The sequence below is a fragment of the Heterocephalus glaber genome, unplaced genomic scaffold, assembly GCF_053883595.1.
Source record: "Heterocephalus glaber isolate CG9 unplaced genomic scaffold, H.glaber_assembly_v1.0 deba00001610, whole genome shotgun sequence".
NCBI lineage: Eukaryota > Metazoa > Chordata > Mammalia > Rodentia > Bathyergidae > Heterocephalus > Heterocephalus glaber.
In genome coordinates, this window is record NW_028258381.1 from 37,634,392 (window position 1) to 37,653,049 (window position 18,658).

Consider the following 18,658-nt stretch of genomic DNA (forward strand, 5'->3'; position numbering starts at 1 on the left):
TACTCCTCCAGCATGAGAGCCAAATACCTCGCCACGAGCCAGCCTCGCCCTGACGCCAGCGGCAGCGGGCACTAGACCGCACCGACCAGCCACCTGGCCCACGTGCCAATCGTCCCCCCGGGCCAGCACTGCTGCTCCTACCCTGTGGCTGCCTGCTAGGCCCTCCGAACGCCAGCCTGGTCCTATGCAGCCCCTTCCTCTCCTCCCCTGCCAGGGGTGTCGAGATGCCCATCCCAGCCCGGTCGTACATCTGGACAGACACTGCCACGCCTGAGCCGCGCCAGGCCGTCTGCTGCCCACCTCACTGTCCCCTCAGACCGACTGAACCCCTCTCTGTGCCAGGAGCTCCTGTCCTGGTGTGCTCGCTCCGCAGGTGGCCCTCCTGACTGTCTGCCGTGCTGCTCAGCCCAGCTCCCCGACCACCCCTTCCTTCCCTTCCGTAGTGCTGAGCTCTTCCTGGCGCCTCCCCCCAGGCTTCTGTGGATCACTCTTAGTTCACAGGCCGCGCAGCAGCCCCTCTGCCTGGCATTGCGGCTACTGAGGGATGGGTGGTCTACACATGGGGCCCTCCAGGAGCCTGGCCCTGTGGCTTCTGGCTGCAGCCCTCTCATCCACACGGCTGCCCTGGCCCCAACCCCGCCCTCCTGCCACTGCCCGCAGCTTCTTTCCAAGGAGAGCTCTCTTCTGCCTCCTGCCCAGCATTGCTTTCTCCCCCAGTGCCACCCCTCCCCAAAGCACCCAGCCCTCCATGGACAGCAGGTGCCACACAGAGCCCGGGTCACTCGCTGGCCTCCCAGTGCTGGCCACCTTCTTGGTGCCAACCCCCCCCCCCAGACTTGGCAGCTTCATCTGGTTTGTTTTTTGCACTAACCACATTTGTCATCTCTAGGGCAGGCTGGGGCAGCAAGCTGAGCAGTACTGCCGCCCCGGCCCTCCCTTGGTTCCATTTCTACCCAGGACAGATGCTGTGTCCCTGGAGCCCAGCCTCAGGGGCTGGAACCAAGCCAGCTGTGAATGTGCACCCAGTCCCTGCTGCCCTTCTTGGGACTAACCACTAACCTCACTCCCAGCCTCCATGGGTGCCCCTGGCCAGCCCAGAGCCAACAAGAGTGACCCAAGTCCAGCCTGGAGCCAAGGCCCAGGATGGCCAGCGGGAGCCAGGGCTGAAGTAGCAGTTTCTTCATGGGGTGCTGCTGGGGACAGGCTACAGACCGACAGGCAGCTCAGAGCCTGGAGACCCCTCCCATGCCTGGCCAGGTGCCACCCCAGGAGGACCTGTCCCCAGGGCCATGGGCTCAGGTTGCCATGACTTAAGTCTCCCTACCTGTGAAGTGGGAACAAGACTTCCCGATGGTGCTTTTGGCTTTGGTATATGATGTTTGCTGTGCTTCCGGGGGGGTGGGGGTGTAGAACCAGCCCCCAAATTAGGACTTTGAGGTTCTGCCCCTTCTGGCCCAGCCAGTCGACATGGTGTGTCCTGGTGTGGGCTCTGGCCCTGTGCAGCCAGAGGCAGCCAGAGGGCCACTGGGCAATGTGGCAGGGCCAAACAGACCCATCGCTTTCCCTCCTGGAGCAGTAGGCAGCTGCCTGCCCAGAACCACCCACCCCTCCTGGGGTGACCATCCTGCCCTTCCCCTGAAGCCCTTCTTCATGCTGGTGTCTGGGACCAAAAGGGGATGAGCAGGGGAGTTAGCAGACCTATGGCCCCCAGCCTGGACATCAGAGTCCCCAGTGTTGACAGAACCTCAGTGGAGGGGACTGTCTTGCTCTAGGTGAGCCATGGAGGCCGGCACAGCCAGCCTGCCGCAGGTGCATTCCTGGCCATGGGTCCGGAGGGCAGTGCCTGTCATGTGCCCCGGGACCGCTCAGAAGCACAAGCGCTGCCGGCGGCCGAGAGCCACCCACAAGGTGAATGTACATAGCATGAGAGGCAGGCACTGCCCAGACGTGGCTGTGAACCTGTGCTATCTCGTGAGTCCTGCCATCGTGTGTGTGTGTGTGTGTGTGTGTGTGTGTGTGTATGTGTGTGCGCACACTCATGCGTGCCCTGTCTGTGACTCTTCACCCACCGAGGCTGAAGAAAGAAAAGGGGAAGCCAAGGGGGCTTCATTCCCAGACCTCAGTGGCTCCTGCCCTTGGTTTTCTTTCTGTTTTGAGTTCTTGGTGCCCCTTTCCATACCACCCTTCCTAGCCACATCTCCACACCTCCTAGGGTGCCAGGCCGGGGGCACCTGCCCCTCCCACGCTGCCCTCCTGGGCTCTGGAGCATGGATGAGAGCTTGACCACATGGGGAGTAGGAGGCCATAGGGGCTTGGCCACCACCTGACCACAGGACACTTCCAGGCCCTTGGGAGGGTCCATGGGGTTCTGCTGTGGGTGTCCAGCCCTCAGCCTCCCAAGCAAGGTGAGGTTGGGTGGTGGGAGGGCCTGGCTGGGAGCACCCCTGCCCCTTCTTCCTGACACCCACCCCATCTCACTATGCAATTCCAGGTCCCCACCACTGCCTCCCTTCCCAGGCCCTAGCTCTGCCCAGCCCAGAGAGGGATCAGTTGGCAGCCCCTGGGGCCCAGCGACCAGGGCCTTTTGTGTGGGATTCTTTGTTTAGCCATGATGCTTGTGATCTCCCCTATTTGTTATATATATGATTTTCTCCCCCCACCCCGAATCTTGCCCCGTGTGCATTAACACCAGAGCTGCACCGGGCCGCACCCCTCAGCCTCTGTAAGCCTGTGGCTGTGTGTCCTGTCGCTGTTTTTGTTTTCTAAAACTAGGTTTTGGGTTTGATTTTTATTTCTTTGGGGACTTACTTTTCTTGCCAAAAGCAAAATCTCGATGTAATTTCTGTGGTTTCTATTCAGCTTGGGTTTCATGTTTTAAAATAAACACATTTTAAAGAACAGATGACTTTTCCTGAGTTAATCGGGAAGGTCCCCAGCCCTAGGTCACTTGTAGGGTGAGGCAGGTGACTCCAATGGGTGGAGACAGACCAGCAGGACTGAGAGGTTCAGGGAAGGGACCTGATGAGCTCTGGAAGACATCAGGACTGGGTAAGGGCAGGACCTCAGTGAATGTGGGGGGCTCACTGGGCAGGTGGGGCCTTGTGGGCCTGCAGCTGGCTGCAGAGTTTGCAGATGGCATGGTAGTGTGATCATAGAAGGGGAGAGAGCCTGGCTCTGCAGTCCTGCTGCCTGGCATGAGGAGGGGAGGGCCAGGAGTCTGAGAAAGGTCTCCAGCAGAGGTGCCTGCCCTGGCCCACTGTGGGCACAGTGGAGGGGCTGAGGGCCAGAATGGAGCGGGGGGGGGGGTCCCTGCTCGTCTCGCTTCATCCTTCCAGAAGTGGCACCACAGTGCCTCAGTGAACCCTTCACCCCTGGGGTGGAGGTTTCCTAAGAGAAGGGGGTTCCAGTGGGTGAGGTGGCTCCCCGAGGCCTCACAGCACAGCCCTGCGGGTGGTAGCACCCACCTCACAGGCAGACCTCAGGCCCATGAACCCGGCAGGGCCTTTGGTCAGCAGTGTCTGGGGCTATGGAACATACCAGGGGCCCTGGCTCCCAGCTTGGGCTCATGTTGACACCAGGGCAAGGTCACCAGCAGCCTCCATCAGTGCTTTCAAGATTGCACATGTCTAATCCCAGCCCTGTGAATTTGAGGCCAGCCTGAACTACATGGTGAGACCTTGTCTCAAAAAAAAAAAAAAAAGGAAGATTCAAGAGAGGGGTGTAGGGTGGGTGTGCTCCATGCTCTGGAGAAGAGCATGTTGGGCTCCAAAAGCACAGACACTGGCAGCTCCAGGTGAGAGAGAATGACCTGGGTACCCTGGGCACCTGGAGTCTAGGAGCCCAAAAGACAGGAGCCGTGGGGTTGGAGTGGCAGCCAGGGGTCATGAAGAATGACCTCAGATACACGACACTTTGGGACCTCAGCACCCCATGGGTATCAGAGAGGGTAAAACCCAGCATCCTGACTGGGTGTTGTGGTGCACGGCTGTAATCGCAGCACTCTGGGAGGCTGGGGCCGGAGGATTGTAATGAAGCAGAAGCCGCAGAGCAGTCAGGAGGCTCCTGCTGTAGCGCAGAGAGCTGATGGCAGCAAGTTATGGGCAGGGCTGGGAGGAAGAAAGGTATTGCTCACTGCACTTCCTGGCAAGCCAGCTATGGATGTGGGTTTGGGTCTAGCAGCTGGCATGTTTGGGAGCAAGGGAGGTTAGAGGTCCAGTTATGCACACATCCAGCCTGAGGTCTTTTTGACATGGACAGTGCAGGGCTGGGGCCTTAGGGAAGAGCTCCCACGGAGTCTGGAGGAAGTTCGGAGGTGCAGGTATGGGTACCACAGGAGGTCAGAGCATCAAGGGAATAAAGCACCACGTCAAATGGGACGGCAGATTCAGTGACTGGATGCTGAGCCATCCGACCAGACAGGGCTGATGAAGCCCAGAGAGGGTGCTGGGTAGCACTTCGGGAGAGGGACAGCTGGAGGACAGGACCAACCAGCCATTTGAGGAAGTAAACTGCAAAACAGAAAGACTGGGGTGGGGCAGAGAGGTGCTCCTCGTGCCTGTGTGAAGTGGGGAATGACAGCACAGTGGTAGGGCTAATGGGGCCCAGAGAAGAAAGTGACTGTTGGCGGACGGGAGAAAAATAATTGGTAGATGTTTTCCTTTCCAGCACTGGGATTTGAACTCAGGGCCTTTAACACTGAACTACATCCCTACCCACCCCAAACTTTTTTTTTTTGGTACCAGGGATCCAACTCCAGACCTTCTGCTGGGGAGGCAGGTGGTGGCACCCCTGAGCTAAATCCCTGGCCCCAACCCACCCCCAACGTTTGACTCAAGGTCTTGCTAAATTGCCCAGGCTCGCCTCAAACTTTCAGTCCTTCTACCTCACCTGCTGGGATTACAGGTGTCTGCCCCTAAGCCCGACTAGGACTTCCTGAGCAGCCAAGAGGGCTGGGAGCTATGGCCTAGGAAGGGCTGGCTGCAGACACACCGGGCCAGGCCTGGGGTGGGCGTTGAGGTGGGTTGGCAGGCTGCTGTGAAAAGGAAGCAAGGTGGTTAGAGGGAGGCTGGGGAGGGATGGGCTTGCAGGAGGGGTTGGGGGGGCACTGAGGTTGAGATGAGATCAAGCCCTCGACGCCTGACGGTGAGAGTATAGCCAGCTGAGAAGAAACCCTGGAGGGTCTGTGGGAATGGAAGAACCCCTAAGGTCACGACACACGTGGGAGGGCTGGACAGAAGGTGGAGGCAGAGCAGACGAGGGAGGCAGGGAGGGTAGAGGCTGTGGCGGGCGCTGTGGGAGGCCACGCCGACAAGGACAGAGCAGCTACACCCAGGTCTCTAAGGATGGATGGGACAAGAAGGGCAGGAAACAGCACCCGCGCCGGGACTCGAAATACCCTCCTGAGCGAGGGGCCTGTGAATACCCATGCGGGAAGCAGGTGATGCCCTCTGGAAGCAGAGATTTATTGCTTTGGAGGGGCTCCATAGGAGTATCTGGAAACCGAAGAGGCGCTCCAGAAGTTAGGTGCGGAACCGGCAAGTGCCAGCAGGGGGCGGTGAGTCTTCGGCGGCAATGGCGGGAGCCCTAGTGGGCGGACTCCACTGGGGCTCCTGCCCCCGAGTCGGGGACGCGCAACCCCACAGGTACCAAAGGAGCTGTGCGGCTCAGCTGGCAGGCAAGAGCCTGCTGGAGAGAAGCGGCGCGGTCCCCCCGAGGACGTCTTGCCAGACACCTCTGGTTTGGGCCTGCAGGAGGGGCCTGGGGCTTCCTGAGGTCGCTGGTTCTGCCCCGATGCTTGACGTTCCCCATTTTGCGTGAGTTAAATGCTGGTGAATATGCCCCGCGTCGTTGGTGAGGGTGTGCAGTGAGCTTCGAAGCGCAAGCACAGCTGCAATGGTCACTCCCTTCCTCCGCTTGGCTTACATGCCTCTGTCCAGGCGTGATTCTCAGGGAGAGCAGGATTCAGCCTGGGAGTCGCCAGCAGCTGTTGCCGCCAGAGGGCGCCCAAAGACTGTGTCTGGTTTTATTGGGGATGTAGCGGCAGGGAACTGGGTGCTTAGGATACACGGGGTAATAGCCACAACTGTGGGGCCCCATTCTTCGTGGCAACATCTGGGAAACCTCTAGGGGTCAAGATGAGGGCCCTCCTGGTCCCCAGATCCCTCCTAAGTTTGTCCCAAGTGGCTTTCTGGGGTGCCTGGTCCTGGGCTCAGAAAGCAGAGTTGGGAGGAGGCACCTCCTAGAACGTCCAATAAGGCTGCGGCTGGGGTGGCGACAGGCCTCTAGTGGCAGGTCTGGCAATTTGTCTCACTGGCATAGGAGAGGTCCAGGACCTGGCCCCTGCTACCCTCTTTACAGGTCCAGAAAAGGGGCTTGGAGAAGCCACCCAGCAGGTCGGACTCGCCACCTGCTTGCTCCTGGGGGTGGATCAGGTGTGGTGGGGAGGGTCTGGGGTCCCGATCCCGTTGCCCACCCTGCCTCCCGGCTTTCCGGGCCTCTACCCAGTGCCCCCCCCCACACACACACACCTTTCCCTGGTCTGTGTCAAGCTGGAACGGCTAGCTCTCATTTTACAGAGCTTTCCCACTGCAGCCAAGAGGAGCCTCTTCCAGGACGTCAGTTTTGGGGACCCCTGTGGAAGTCAGTTTGAACAGAGCAGGGACCGGCTCACACTGGCAACCTCTCCGGAAGGGGCTCAGCCCTGTCCAGCCCCTGCGCCCCTCCCCCTCCCCCAACCCACCCGGAAAGCGGAAGCTGAGGTTGGGGCTGAGTCTCGCCCCTTGCTGAGCACCCGGCAGCCTGCACGTGGCTTTACTTTTGAAAGTTTCACAAACGGTGGGCAGTTCTGGAAGGGGCCAGCCAGGGTGAGAGTTGGCAGGATGTCAGTCTGCTGGGGGCAGCCATCCTCGGAACCTGCCTGTAGGGAGAGGAGTCCCCTCTCTGCCCTGGGTGACCCGAGAGCCCCCACCTCATAGCCTGAAGGGTTAGGAGGAACCAGGCACCTGTCCTGCAGCCCCTCCTAACCTGCTTCCCCTTCTGACCGAGCAACTTTGCTGCTCAGCTTCTCCTTGGGACAGGAAAGGCCCGAGGCTGCTGGCCTGTGTCCCTCCCAGGACCCCTCCCCATGAGCTACCCATTTCTGATGAAGACGTCCAGACTGGGGAGGGCAGGGCAGGGGATATCTCCCCACCGCCTGTACCACTGTTCTCTCCCCATTTGGGAACATCTGAGCAGCAGTGCTGACAGCCCGCCTGGCCCAGCTATACAGGCCACTATGCCCGCCACACTTTGCTCCCCCATCCCCCTTCCTGTTTGTGGCTTTCAGGGAGGCTGATGGCAGCTGCTGAGACAGTGTGGGGGGCCAGGCGGAGAGCACCCCACCTCTGACTCACCCAGACAGGAAGGAGGCCTCTGGGCTGTGCCCACAGCCTGTTCCGCTATGACACCCCCAAGTGTCAACTTCCTGGTCCAGAAGACAGTCCAGTACCATCCGAGTACATGGCCATCATCTCTACCAGGCCCTGCACACTGCTGGTACCAGGACAGCCGCAGCCAAGTCTGTCCCCCACCCACAACGGGCCAGGACACATGGAGGCAAGAGGCTGTGCTTCCTCTGCCCTGGCCTGGCCACTGCCCACCCCCAGTGCCATGGTCTTTGGAAAGCACACCCTGCTGATGACTCAGGCCTCTCCACAGCCAGGCCCCAGCCCAGGACAGCCACCAGCAGAGGCTAAGAAAGGGGCCCATTTGGGGGTGACCCCTGGGCACCGGAACAGGCTGGAGAGGATCTCTGGTGCGTCAGGGTGAGGGAGGTACCTTTCACTGAAGGTTTTTTTTTTTTTTTTGGTACCGAGGATCAAACTCGGGACCTTGTGCTTTCGAGGCAGGCACTGGAACCACTGAGCTTAATCTCCGGCCCTGAGGTACCTTTCTCAAAGAGCTCTTCCTGGAACAGTGAGCCAAGAAGCTCAGTAAAAAGGAGGGCCTGAGCCCCAGCTCAGGCCAGAGCAGGCACCTGTGGGAGGGTGGGGGAGCAGCTCAGTCTGGACAGGAGGAAGTGAGGCAGCAGGAACGGGTGTGAGGGGAACTCCCCAGCTAGAGGCTAGGTGGCCCTCACGCTGGATTGGAGGAAGAAAGGCCCCCACAGAGCTGCTGTCCTTAGAGGAGAGGAGTCAGACCCGTCTAGTTCCTGGGGCCTGCAGGGGGGGGCAGGTCTAGCTGGGCAGTGGCCACTTGGGCACTGCCATCCTGGGAGGGCCCTCCAAGCTCCCATGCCAAGAGGAGAGGCTGGGTCCAAATGTCAGCAGCCCCAATGCCCGACCCTGGATACTATCGGTTCTGGGCCTCGGTTTTCCCATCTGCAGAATGGGCTCTGGACTTGTGATGGGGATGAAACTAGGCAGGGAGGTGCCAAGCCCAGCCATAGTAGGCACTGATCCTCTTGCAGGAGGGAATGAACTTCAGAGCCCAAGGCTGGCCTCTTGGCTGGGTCTGCAGGCCCCTGCTTCTTCTGGTCCACCAGCAACCCCCTGCACTTGGCTGGCCACTCCTTTCAGGCTCCGGCCAGCAGATGTTTTGATCTGAAGTTTCCTTCCAAAATTGGTGCTTGTACGGTCTTTTTGTTTTGTTTTGGGTACTGGGGATTGAACCCAGGAACTTCGCACTGAGCTACATCCTCAGACCTTTTTATTTTTTGGGACAGGGTCTCGATAGATTATCCAGGCTGGGCTTGAAATCGCACCCCCCACCCTGCCTCATCCTCCCAGAGAGCTGGGATTACAGGGGTACACCACTGTGCCTGGCTGGCTTGTAGGGTTTTCTTCTTGCCTACTCCCGCAGAGCAAACCAAGTCTTCCCCCTCACCCCTCGACCCCCTGGAACCAACATGATGAACCTGAACTTGGTCCCAACTTCCAGCCAGGACCAGGACCTCGGGTTGCTGCAAAGAGCACCTTTATTCACAGCAAAAGGGCATCACCATAGCAACAGCACTCCAATTCCCTGAGAGCTTCTCCCTTATCATCCACTTTCCTAGCTATGTCTTTGCAAAGAGAACACAGAACACAGGACATACCCCTCAGGCCAGAAGCCACATGAGCCTGGTGGCCTGGGGACAACGAGGGAGTGGATTCCAGATACTGGAACACATAAATACAGAGCGAGTTAGACGTTCCCAGTCAGCTTTACAAAAGAGGACCCCAAGTTTGGTGTCTGCTTTTTCTGATCCACAGAAAACATAAAATAAGACCCTCCTCACCCACCCTGGAAAAGAGCACACAACCCCCCCCCCCTTTACCCACCCCCTTTCAAAACAGCACAGTAAAAAATACTGTCACAGTATTTACAGACACACCCACTGTGGGCGACATTCTCTCTACTTTGGAGAGGAGATAAAATGCTCATCTCTGACTCCCCCAATCTGGGGAGACAAAGGCAGGATCTCAGGGGGCTGGAAGGACCCCCACCCCCGACCTAGGAGGGCTGTTCACTAGCTGCACAGCCACTGGGGGAGTCCTGGGGTCACTGGGATGGGGCAGTGGCTGCTGTTACTCAGAGCCACACATAGTGCCAGAGGTCCCAGGAGGAGAGGTGCAGGCCTCTCACCCCCAGAGCAGCTTCCCCTGCTCAAAGGATGGCTCAGGACCAGGGCCTGTGCTCAGCAGGGAGGGGAACCCACATCCCTGCACAGAGACCCTGAGCAAGAGATCCAAAATCCTAAGAACACAGTGCTGCCCACAGAGGGACCACAGGGTGTGGGGTCCTCCTGCCAGCTCAAGGAGCGGAACTGCCCAGCAGCCCACTTCCTGGTGGGCACGTGACACACACGCACAGGGATGGGGCCCTGGGGGAGCTTTGAAGGCCAAGGCCAGGGCGGCACAACAGGGGTCCCTGGGCCCTTTGGATACCAGGGGCACCCAGGGACAGGGGTCTCGGCCATGGTGCTAGAAGATGGCGGTGTGAGGACACCAGGGTGTGTCCGGGTACAGGTGGCAGTGGATGGAGCGGAACCTGCAGGGACAGAGTGGAGGGCTGGTCCGTGCACGGCAGGGTGCCAAGTGCCTCTTGCAGGCCTGCAGCACCCAAGGAGGCCCCAGCCCAGCCCCCAGCAAAGGAGTCTTCTGGGGCTCCTCTGTACAGTCATGTTGTAAAGACACCAGCCAGAGTCCTCACCTGGACGGGTCAGCCTCCACTGAGAAGGGGCCCTTCACATGGACCGCGTTCCGCTTGTTCTCAAACATGCCGTAGCTCAGGGTCACCTGGGGGGACAGGAGCCGCATGATGGCAGAGGGGTCCGGCCGTCCCTGGGCCCTGGACGGGTGACTCCCTCTGACTGAGGACACCTGCCCTAACAGCCCAGGACGAAGTCCTGAGTTGGGGCTGCAGCTGTGAACGGGGGGGAGTATCCAATATTCTGAACAGGAGCACACAGCAGGTGGGTTCCCCAGAAGGCGAAGGACGGAAGGATGGCTACTCAGTGGGAACTGAGCCCGAACTGGTGGGAGACCCTGGTGCCCAGTAGCAGCTGACAGTGGGGCTCTTCCTGACCTCCCCCCTTGATTTTTTTTTTTTTTGGTGGTACTGGGGATTGAACTCAGGACCTTATCCCTGAGCTACATACTCAGCCCTTTTTAATTTTTATTTTGAGACAGAGTCTTCCTAAGTCACTAAGTTGCCCAGGCTGGGCTCAAACTTGTGATCCATACACTCCTGCTTCAGCCTCTCAGACTGCTGGGATTATAATCACACACCACCCCACCTAGCTTAACCTGTTCTGTAAGACAGTGATCCAACCGCCTCTTCTCCTCTTGGGTCTGTGCCCTCATCCCTCAGCTCCGAGGCCCTCCTGGTTATGCTCAGCCCTTCCTGCATTCAGTCCTGGCCGGGGCCAGGGACGGCGCACCTGCTCATGGAGCTCGGAGGCAGGCACCTGCTGCAGGTTCTCCAGGTGTGAGTGGAAGAGGCCACTGCGGATGAGGGGTACGCCTAGCAGAGCTTCCACAATGTAGCCCACAGTGCAGTCGTCTGGCAGCCGGATGCGCTCCGCAGTGCTCATGAAGTGGCCACCACTGCAGGAGGAAAGAGCGGGGACAGTGAGCAGGGGCAGCACCTGCAGGGGGGCTGGGCAGGACGCCTCAGACTGGGCTTTGAGGCAGGCACAGGTCAAGAACACCCTGTGTCCCCTGCCCCAGCGCCACTTCCTCCTCCACACTAGTTCTGCTGCTCCCTGGTTGTGTGTGTGTGTGTGTGTTTCCAACACAGGAAGGGGGCCTGGCCAACGGTATGTGGGGTGCTCCTGCCCCTGGTGCCTGCTCTGAGCGGGACAGCTGTGGAGGAAGTGGCTGTGGGTGTAGCTGCCTCTGAAGCCCAGGGAGGGAGGTGATATAAGCTCGAACCCCATTGCAGGGACTAAGCCAGGCCTGCAGTGGACGTGGGACCCCGAGACCCATGCACTCACCTGGCCCACGGGCTCATCTTCAGTGCCAGCCCTCGGCTGATGCAGAAGCCAGCCCCACCGGTGGCAAACCAGAAGTGGACAGGACGCTGGGGACAGGGAGACGGAGACGTGGTGAGGCCGTAGGGCAGGACAGCCACGCCCCACACTGCCCCCACCCCTGGCTCATAGAACTCACCACCCTGTTCTCGCTGATGCGCTCGGTAGCCTGGATGGGCCTGTCCAGGCTGGGCTTGCCGATGTAGATGTCCTGGGTGTGCGGGTAGCTGGCCAGCAGCCGAAGCAGGGCCCGCAGGTTGACGTAGTTGTCATCGTCCACGTGGCAGAACCATCTGAGGGCAAGGCGGGCCGTGAGGGGGGCGGAGCAGGGGACGCGGGCGGGCGGAGGACGGGGGTCCGGGCCACCTCACCTCCTCCCAGACTCAACGAAGTGGTCGTACTCCACAGCCATCTTGCAGGACAGCGCCTGGCGGCTGTGGGCAGCTGAGCAGTTGGTGTTGACCACGTTGCCTGCGGGAGGGGCGGGGCCTGTGAGGGCCCGGGCACCCGCAGGCTCCCCCAGGTGCCCCCTCCCTCCCCCAGCCGCCCCTCCCCAGGGCGCCCCGCCCCTGCCCATTCAGCCAGCTTTTTCCCAGCACCCGCCACCTGTTGCTGCTGGCCAGGCTCAAAGGGACTTCAGGGGCTGAAAGGGCCTCATTTGCATGAGAATTGGGGGCCCAAGTGGTGGGGCGGAGCGTTGAGCAAACCCTTGAGTAAACTGCCCTCCTAGTCCCTCGGCCCCTGACCTCTCGGCCCCTGTAGGAGAGGAGGGAGGGACGTGTGTGCGGAAGGAGGGCACCCCTCTGCCCCAGGCCCCCCGAGCTCAGGGCTCACCCGTGTGCCTGGCCAGCAGTTTGTCCTCCCCGTCGGTGAAGATGAAAGTCTGGAAGGAGAGACAGGACCCTGAGCCGCCGCGTGGCGTCTGGACCCTGGGCCACAGCGAGGTGGTGGGTGAGGCGGGGGCTGGGTCTGCTGGAGTCTGGCAGCTGCAGCTGTGGATCTCCCTCCCCCCCCCCACCGGTGGGAAACGGGGCTCAAGTACCCAGGGTAAGTGGTGGCTGCGTGGGGCCTCACTCACCAACCTCGACGCCCAAGGTCACCTAGGCAGCTGGGAGGCCCGAGCCAGGTGGGGCGCCCCGCCCATCCCCCAGGTAAAGGCTCCTGGGCAGCCCTCCCCGGCACCTGGTGGCACACACCCTTATTGACAGTGCTGTGGGCTTCAGAGCCACAGGAGGGGCAGGGGACAGGTAGGGGGACCGGGCAAGAGCTTGGGGAAGCCAAGACGCAGTCACTTGGGTCGGGGACAAAGGCCTCTGCTGGGAGGCTGCCAAGCCCCAGCAGACAAAGAGCGGGAGGGAGGATGAATCACCAGGCATTGTCCGCTGGCTTGGTCCTGGGCCGGTGGCGAGGGGAGCCGACGGCCTTAACTCTGCGGAGTTAAGCAGGAGTGGCCAGGCTGTCATTACCATACAGCTGGCCTGGTTAACTGCTCCAGGCTGGGCAAGAGGTCCTCAGGCAGGGGTGTGGCCCCCAGCGCCGCAGCCCTTTGACTTGGCTGTTGGGCTGGTCACCCTCGGCCGAAGCTGTCCCCCAAGTTCTGTGAGGCGGTACTGCTCAGTGTGGTGGTGTCTGGACCAAGCGCTCAGGTCCCCAGTGCCCGATGAGGGGCCCCAGACCCCTCCTGCTGTTCAGGCCAGGGAACCGCTCCCTGCCAGAGTGCCATGCCCTGCCCAAGGCCACAGCAAAGCTCCACCTGCGCCGGCACTGGGCCACCCTGCCACCCGCCACCCCGCCAGGATCCCTCAGTGGAAGAGGAGGAGCCCTCTGGGTGGGGCGAGGAGCTGCTGGTGCCCGCCTGGGCCCGTCGGCACACGGGGAGGAATGTGCCTTCCCCCGCCAGCCCGGCCCGCCCAGCGCGTGCCACCCGCCGTGCCCCCCACAGGACTGAGCTCGACCCTGGGGCAGGTGGGGGTGCTCTGAGCAGGCAGTGGGGGGCCCCACACCCACCAGGCCTTAGTTTCCTTCTGTGCACACACAGGTCCAAGGGAGGCTCCAGTGCCTTCGGGCCTGGGGCGCATCACACCCCTGGCCACGGTCAGGGACCCCCACAGGCCAGAAAGCAGCACCCCCACAAGGGGACAGTCTCAGCTCATCGCCCAGCAGGACCCCAGGCCTGGACACACCTCGGGTGAAGCTCCTCGGGCTACAAGTCACAGGCCCCAAGCTTGAGGATGTGCTGGTGCCGTCTACACCTTCTCCACAAACCCACCCTCCCCTTCCAGGGCCCAGCAGACACCCAGGGCGGGCACAGACTCGCACTCAGCCCCCAACCCACGCCCCAGCACCCCAGCCCAGGAATGCCGTGGGAGGCGGAGCGGGCCGGCCCGTGCAGACGCTCCGCTGCACTGCTGGATTAAAAGGAAAATGCTTTCTTAATGAGATCAAGTGAGGCCTGTTCTCCCGCGCTTTGGTGGTATCCTAAAAACTCAGCCCAGGGCTATGGGAGATTAAAGTCACTTTTGTTCAGCTCCCGCTTGGAGGGGCAGGGCTGTGGGGTGCAGGGGTGCCTAACCTCCATCTCCCGAACACAGAGCCACCAGCAGAAAAAGCAGGGGCTGCAGCTGCAGGCCACCCCCTCCTCCTTCACTCAGACTCAGTTTCTTCCTCTGTTGAATGGGCTCAGCAGTGCTCACCCACGTGGAGCAGAGCCCTGGGGACAGACTGCCCTTTCCCTAGCCGTCACCATCACCACCCCGAGTGTACAAGTGGGGAAAAACTGAGGCCATGGTGACCCTTGGGGCAGAAGTGGTCCCTTCCTGGGACCTACACCCACCTTCCCGAAGGGGGAGGACCTGGGTAGTGAGGGCAGCAGGGCTGGCCGAGGCCTGGTGGGGGGACACCCACAGGAAGCGGCATTGTTCCTGGAGCCTCGATTCAAAGAAACACAGGATGCCAAGTTCTCCCCCGACCATTGTGGCTGCTGTGGTGGCAGCCGCTGCTGCCTGGCGTGCTCCTAGGTGGGGGAGGAGCAGTAGGCTCGACCCTTCACCCTGACCTCAAGGCCCTGGACCAGCTCCCACCCCACCTCTCCAGTGGTTGGAAGCTTCCTGCACAGCCCTTGCTCACGGCCCAGATGCCCAGATTGCCCTTCCATGGCACTCCTGACTCAGTCGGGCACAGAGGGCACCTCCCCCAGGAAGCCTTCCCACCCCTTCCTGAAGGCAGATGCCCATGGGCTTTCACAGCCTCTCCAGCGTCCCCCACGGAGACCAGGTCTGAGTCGTACTGCCCAGGCTTGGCAAGCAGGCCCTGTACCACAAGTTCCAGAGGCTCCTGCCTGCAGCACACAAGGGAGGCTGTGCTTGCCGTGTGCATCTGAGCTGATAGTGGGAGCAGATTCAACCTCTCCTGATGGGGCAACCCTTCAACAGCATCATCAGGGCCCAGAGCAGTGATGGCCCCGACTCTGAGTGCCCACTGGGTGTGCCTGAGGCCTCCAGGTCTCGCCAGCACTTGCTTTATTGGTACCAGGGATCCAACTTGGGACCTTGCACTTTCAGAAGGCAGGTGGCGGAACCACTGAGCTGAATCCCCCTGCCAGCACTTTCTTACAACAACCTGTTGGGCAGACACCGTATCCCCCATTGTAGAGGTGAAAAGGCCGTCAGAGAGGCCCTAGGTTTGCCCAAGGTTACCCAGCCCAGCTTGAGACTCACAACTAAGACCCTCTGACCATATGGTCTCAATGGAAAAAGCCCAGAACTCCATGACAAGAGGTGCTCATGGCTGGTTGGTGGCAGCCCAGAGGGGGCTGAACACTTCCCTAGGTCACACAGCAGGAAGGCCAAGTGCTGGGAAAGGGGGCATCCCTGGCTCAGGGATGGTGCCCCACAAGAGTTGTCAGTCAGGGGTGTGTGGTGGGGGGCCCAGGCTCCCTCATCGCCAGGCAACCTGAGTGGCCAGCACGGCAGCAGCGGTTCCCATGGAGCACAGAACTGCACACAAGAGGCCTGATGCCTTTCTTGCTGGAGAAAAGGGGCTTTGTTACCTTGCCCAAGGGGCCAGCGTGGGAGCCGCCCAGCGCTGGGAATCCTAACGGCCCGGGTCGCCAGACAAAACCCATGCTCCCCCTCCAACCCGCCACCCCTCTCCTGCTGGCCTGCTGAGCCCCTGGGAAAGGGACGCCTGGTTCCCGGGGGGCTGCATGGGGTTTCCAGGACCCCCCAACCAGGACCAGATAGGACCCTGCTCCCCAGCCCCATTCCGAGATCAGCAGGGCCTTGTACCTCAAACCTCACTTTGGCCCAAACAGTTCAATGCGCCCAGAAGCGCTGGGTCTCCGGGGCTGGAACAGGGGTCTTCACTGAGCTTCCATCCTCACCCGATACCCCCGAGCCTCCCACCTGGGCCTGCTTCCCCACTGCCCCTGCAGGCTCCACCCTCTGCCCCTTCCCGCTCCAGCCCAACTGCTGCTGTAGCCTCCGGGGAGATTTCAAAGTGGGGTGTGTCTTTATTACCTCCAGGAACACGGTGCCCACATGGGAGAGGAAAGCGCAAAAATCGGGGCCTCAGGGTCTCCAGTGTGAGGGGACAGGATCTCCACAGACCCCAAAACCCATCTTCTTTTGAGATGTACTTCCCAGGGCCCACCAGCCAACAGTGACTGGCCCCCACACTACAGCACACTGAAATGAGTACGGGCCTGTGCCCAGAGGTCCTATGGCCTCCCCTCACGTTCAAGGCGTGGTGCGCTCCTCCCCAGGAAAGGGTCGGGGTGGGCGGGGGTGTCTCCCAATGGGCTGGAGCAGAACATGATTGGGGAGGTTTGGGGAAAATTAGGGCCCATTACTCGCTGCAGTTTGGAGAGCAACATCACAAGTACCAACTCCAAGCTCTAAGGCTGCTGTAGGGTCGGTGCAGCCCCCAGAGTTCTGCAGTCTACCAAGGGTGGGCTCCCACACTCCCACAACTGCACCGACAGTAGCCCCCAGGAAGTAAACAGGGCTCAAAGGGGCTGGATCGCTGTAACCGGCCCCTAGGTGGGTAACAGGGATGCAGCTGATCCCCAGAGGACATTGGCCCCCGCTGGACAAGGCGGCGCGCCCCAACCCACTTGTCCGCCCCAACCGCCAGGACTCACCATCTCCTTGTGGCGCGAGATCCAGGTCTCCAGCAACAGGTCGAGGCGCGCGCGGTGAAACTTCCTGGTGGTCTTGACCGCGATGAAGACATCGCGGGGCGCCAGAGGCTCGGCCGGGGCGCGCGGGTGACCATAGGAGGGACGGGGAGCGCCAGCGGGCGGCAGGCCTGCATCCCTGCGCGCGCGGGTTAGCAGGCTGAAGTACTCGGACAGGCTGTGCACCTCACGGGCGAGTGTTTCGGGCGCTGCCGCTGCCTCCAAACCAGGCGCTGGAGCCACCAGGCTGTGTAGCGCACGCCGGCCGCCCTCGGCGGGCACCCGAGGCGGTGGCGGATCAGCCGTGAGCACCAGAAGGCAAGCGAGCAGCGCGCCCGCCAGCCCCAGCAGTAGGCGCCGGCCGCAGCGCTTGAGCATGATGGGCGCGGCCCACAGAGCCCACCGCTCAACGTCCGGTCTGGCGCCGTCTAACCGCGAGCCTCCGGAGCCCGGAGCTCTTAAACGCCGGCTCCCGGTCACGCCCCCCGCGCGCCGATTGGCTCTGGTCCTCCCGGGGGCGGGGAAGCGCCCACGTGGGGCCGCGGTGGGGGGCTGGGAACTGCAACCACCCTAAACCCCCCGGCACACGTGCACGCCCCGCCCTGCCCGGGTCGTCCCCGCGGGCCTCCGGGAAGCTTGGGGCTCGGGTCGGGCCCGCGCCGGATGCGCCAAAAGGGGACACCTAGGCTGGCCAGCGCCGGCTCCGGCTGCACTCGGCGCGCGGCACGCGCAAGGGCGCGCCCTCCGCGCTGCGGCCAGGGTGCCGGGACTCGGCTCCGGCTCGGGCGCTCCGCAGGGGATATCCTGCCTTTCCTCCCGAGCCCTGCTTCCTCCTCTGGGGACCAAGGCGACGGAACAGACAGAAGCGGCCCCAGGATCGTCCATCTAGGCAGTCTTTCTAATGACCTGGCGGGAGGCTAGGCACCTAAATGTGGGAAGGCGAGGTTCCAGCGAGAACACCTGCACCGAACTCCACCCTTCGCCCAGCTAACTTCGCCGAGTGCCTGGGTGTGGGGGTGGGGGGTCCTCCCGAAGTTCTTACGCGCGCGCCCCGTGGAGAGGAGAAACTAAGGCCGACCCTTCCCTCACGGATGAAAGGCTGCCTTCTGCCCCGTTTGGTCCCTCCGCGCTCCGGCCAGATGTGACCCAGCTGTTCGCCGCCCCGCCCTGCCTCCCCAGCACACGGCCCCCACCCCCGGCCCTTCCCACGGGCCCAGGCCGACCCCCTGCACGAGCGGGGGCGGCAGGAATGTGCGCCTGGAGCTTGGGTGAGGGGCTACGGGCCGGAAGTGGCCCGGGCGCCCCGGAGCGGGCGTAGGGTCCGAGCCCCCCCCCCCGCCCGTAGCGTGTTCTGGGGGGCGTAGCTGGGGATGGCTCTCCAGTCGGCTGCGCCCCCACCAAGGAGGCCCTGTGCGCCCACCCCACCGTGCCTTCCCCGAGCTGAGCCCCCACCCATTCTGCCCACTGGCCACTTTATGTCCGCAGCGCTCGTCCCTTTTCCCGGTTATGGGCCCTCCCCTGAAGGTCAGAGGGGAGGGACGGGCCGAGACTTTGTGGAACCCCGACCTAGGAGGCCTGGGACCGGTCCTGGGCCATAGTAGGGCTCTAGGAAGGCTTCCTGAATAGACGTCTGCCCTGCCCCTCACCCCCACTGAGAGGCTCTGGCCCATTTGCTCTGTGGGCCCCCAGCCCCCTCTGTGTTGGGGTAGGGTGGGGGCAGTGGTTCCCAGGCCCCTTCCTGCCAGCCCCAGGTAATTAGCAGACACCACCTCGGGCAGGCAGATGCCTGTGAGCAGATGGTGCTATCTGTGCCCAAGTGACAAGTCTCCCATGGCCTCACCTCCCGCTGTAAACTCCTCCCCATCAGACCGTTCCCAGCCCCGGAGTCTCCGGGGAACTTCGGTGCCTTGGGGAAGGTGAGGAGAAAGAAAAGGAGACCCCCCCCCCCAGGAGCCAGCCCCGTGCCAGCCTCGGTCTGAGCCTCAGGGTCT

The 18,658-nt window shown here is 61.8% G+C and overlaps 2 protein-coding genes across 3 annotated transcripts in view; one reads left to right on the forward strand and one right to left on the reverse strand.

Annotated features, from left to right (window-relative positions):
* Positions 1 to 2,898, forward strand: part of Ttyh3 (tweety family member 3) — a 29,256-nt gene extending 26,358 nt beyond the window's left edge. Inside the window, exon 14 of the mRNA XM_004840418.4 lies at positions 1 to 2,898. Coding sequence (XP_004840475.1) covers positions 1 to 75 — 75 coding nt within the window. The 3' untranslated portion in view covers positions 76 to 2,898.
* Positions 2,899 to 5,441: 2,543 nt separating this feature from the next.
* Positions 5,442 to 17,097, reverse strand: Lfng (LFNG O-fucosylpeptide 3-beta-N-acetylglucosaminyltransferase). Of its 2 annotated transcripts, none has more exons than XM_021254708.2 (8): positions 16,632 to 17,097; positions 12,326 to 12,374; positions 11,863 to 11,962; positions 11,631 to 11,784; positions 11,456 to 11,541; positions 10,901 to 11,066; positions 10,171 to 10,256; positions 5,442 to 6,916 (listed from the first exon to the last, which is right to left on the reverse strand). In XM_021254708.2, the coding sequence occupies exons 1-8, from the start codon at positions 17,043 to 17,045 to the stop codon at positions 6,826 to 6,828; spliced, it is 1,146 nt and encodes a 381-aa protein (XP_021110367.1). In that variant the 5' UTR covers positions 17,046 to 17,097; the 3' UTR covers positions 5,442 to 6,825. The 2 variants fall into 2 exon arrangements, with proteins under 2 accessions (XP_021110367.1, XP_004840477.1); XM_004840420.3 differs by lacking the exon at positions 5,442 to 6,916 and adding an exon at positions 8,936 to 10,008.
* Positions 17,098 to 18,658: the final 1,561 nt, after the last annotated feature.

Bases quoted from the DNA above. Each gene is read 5' to 3' on its own strand.
- Lfng (XM_021254708.2), bottom strand. From the start codon at position 17,045: ATGCTCAAGCGCTGCGGCCGGCGCCTACTGCTGGGGCTGGCGGGCGCG. The intron at 12,375-16,631 runs GTGAGTCCTGGC...CTCTCCTTCCAG, and splicing joins TCTCGCGCCACAAGGAGATG to ACTTTCATCTTCACCGACGG. The intron at 11,067-11,455 runs GTGAGTGCATGG...TTCCTCCTGCAG, and splicing joins AAGATGAGCCCGTGGGCCAG to TGGTGGCCACTTCATGAGCA.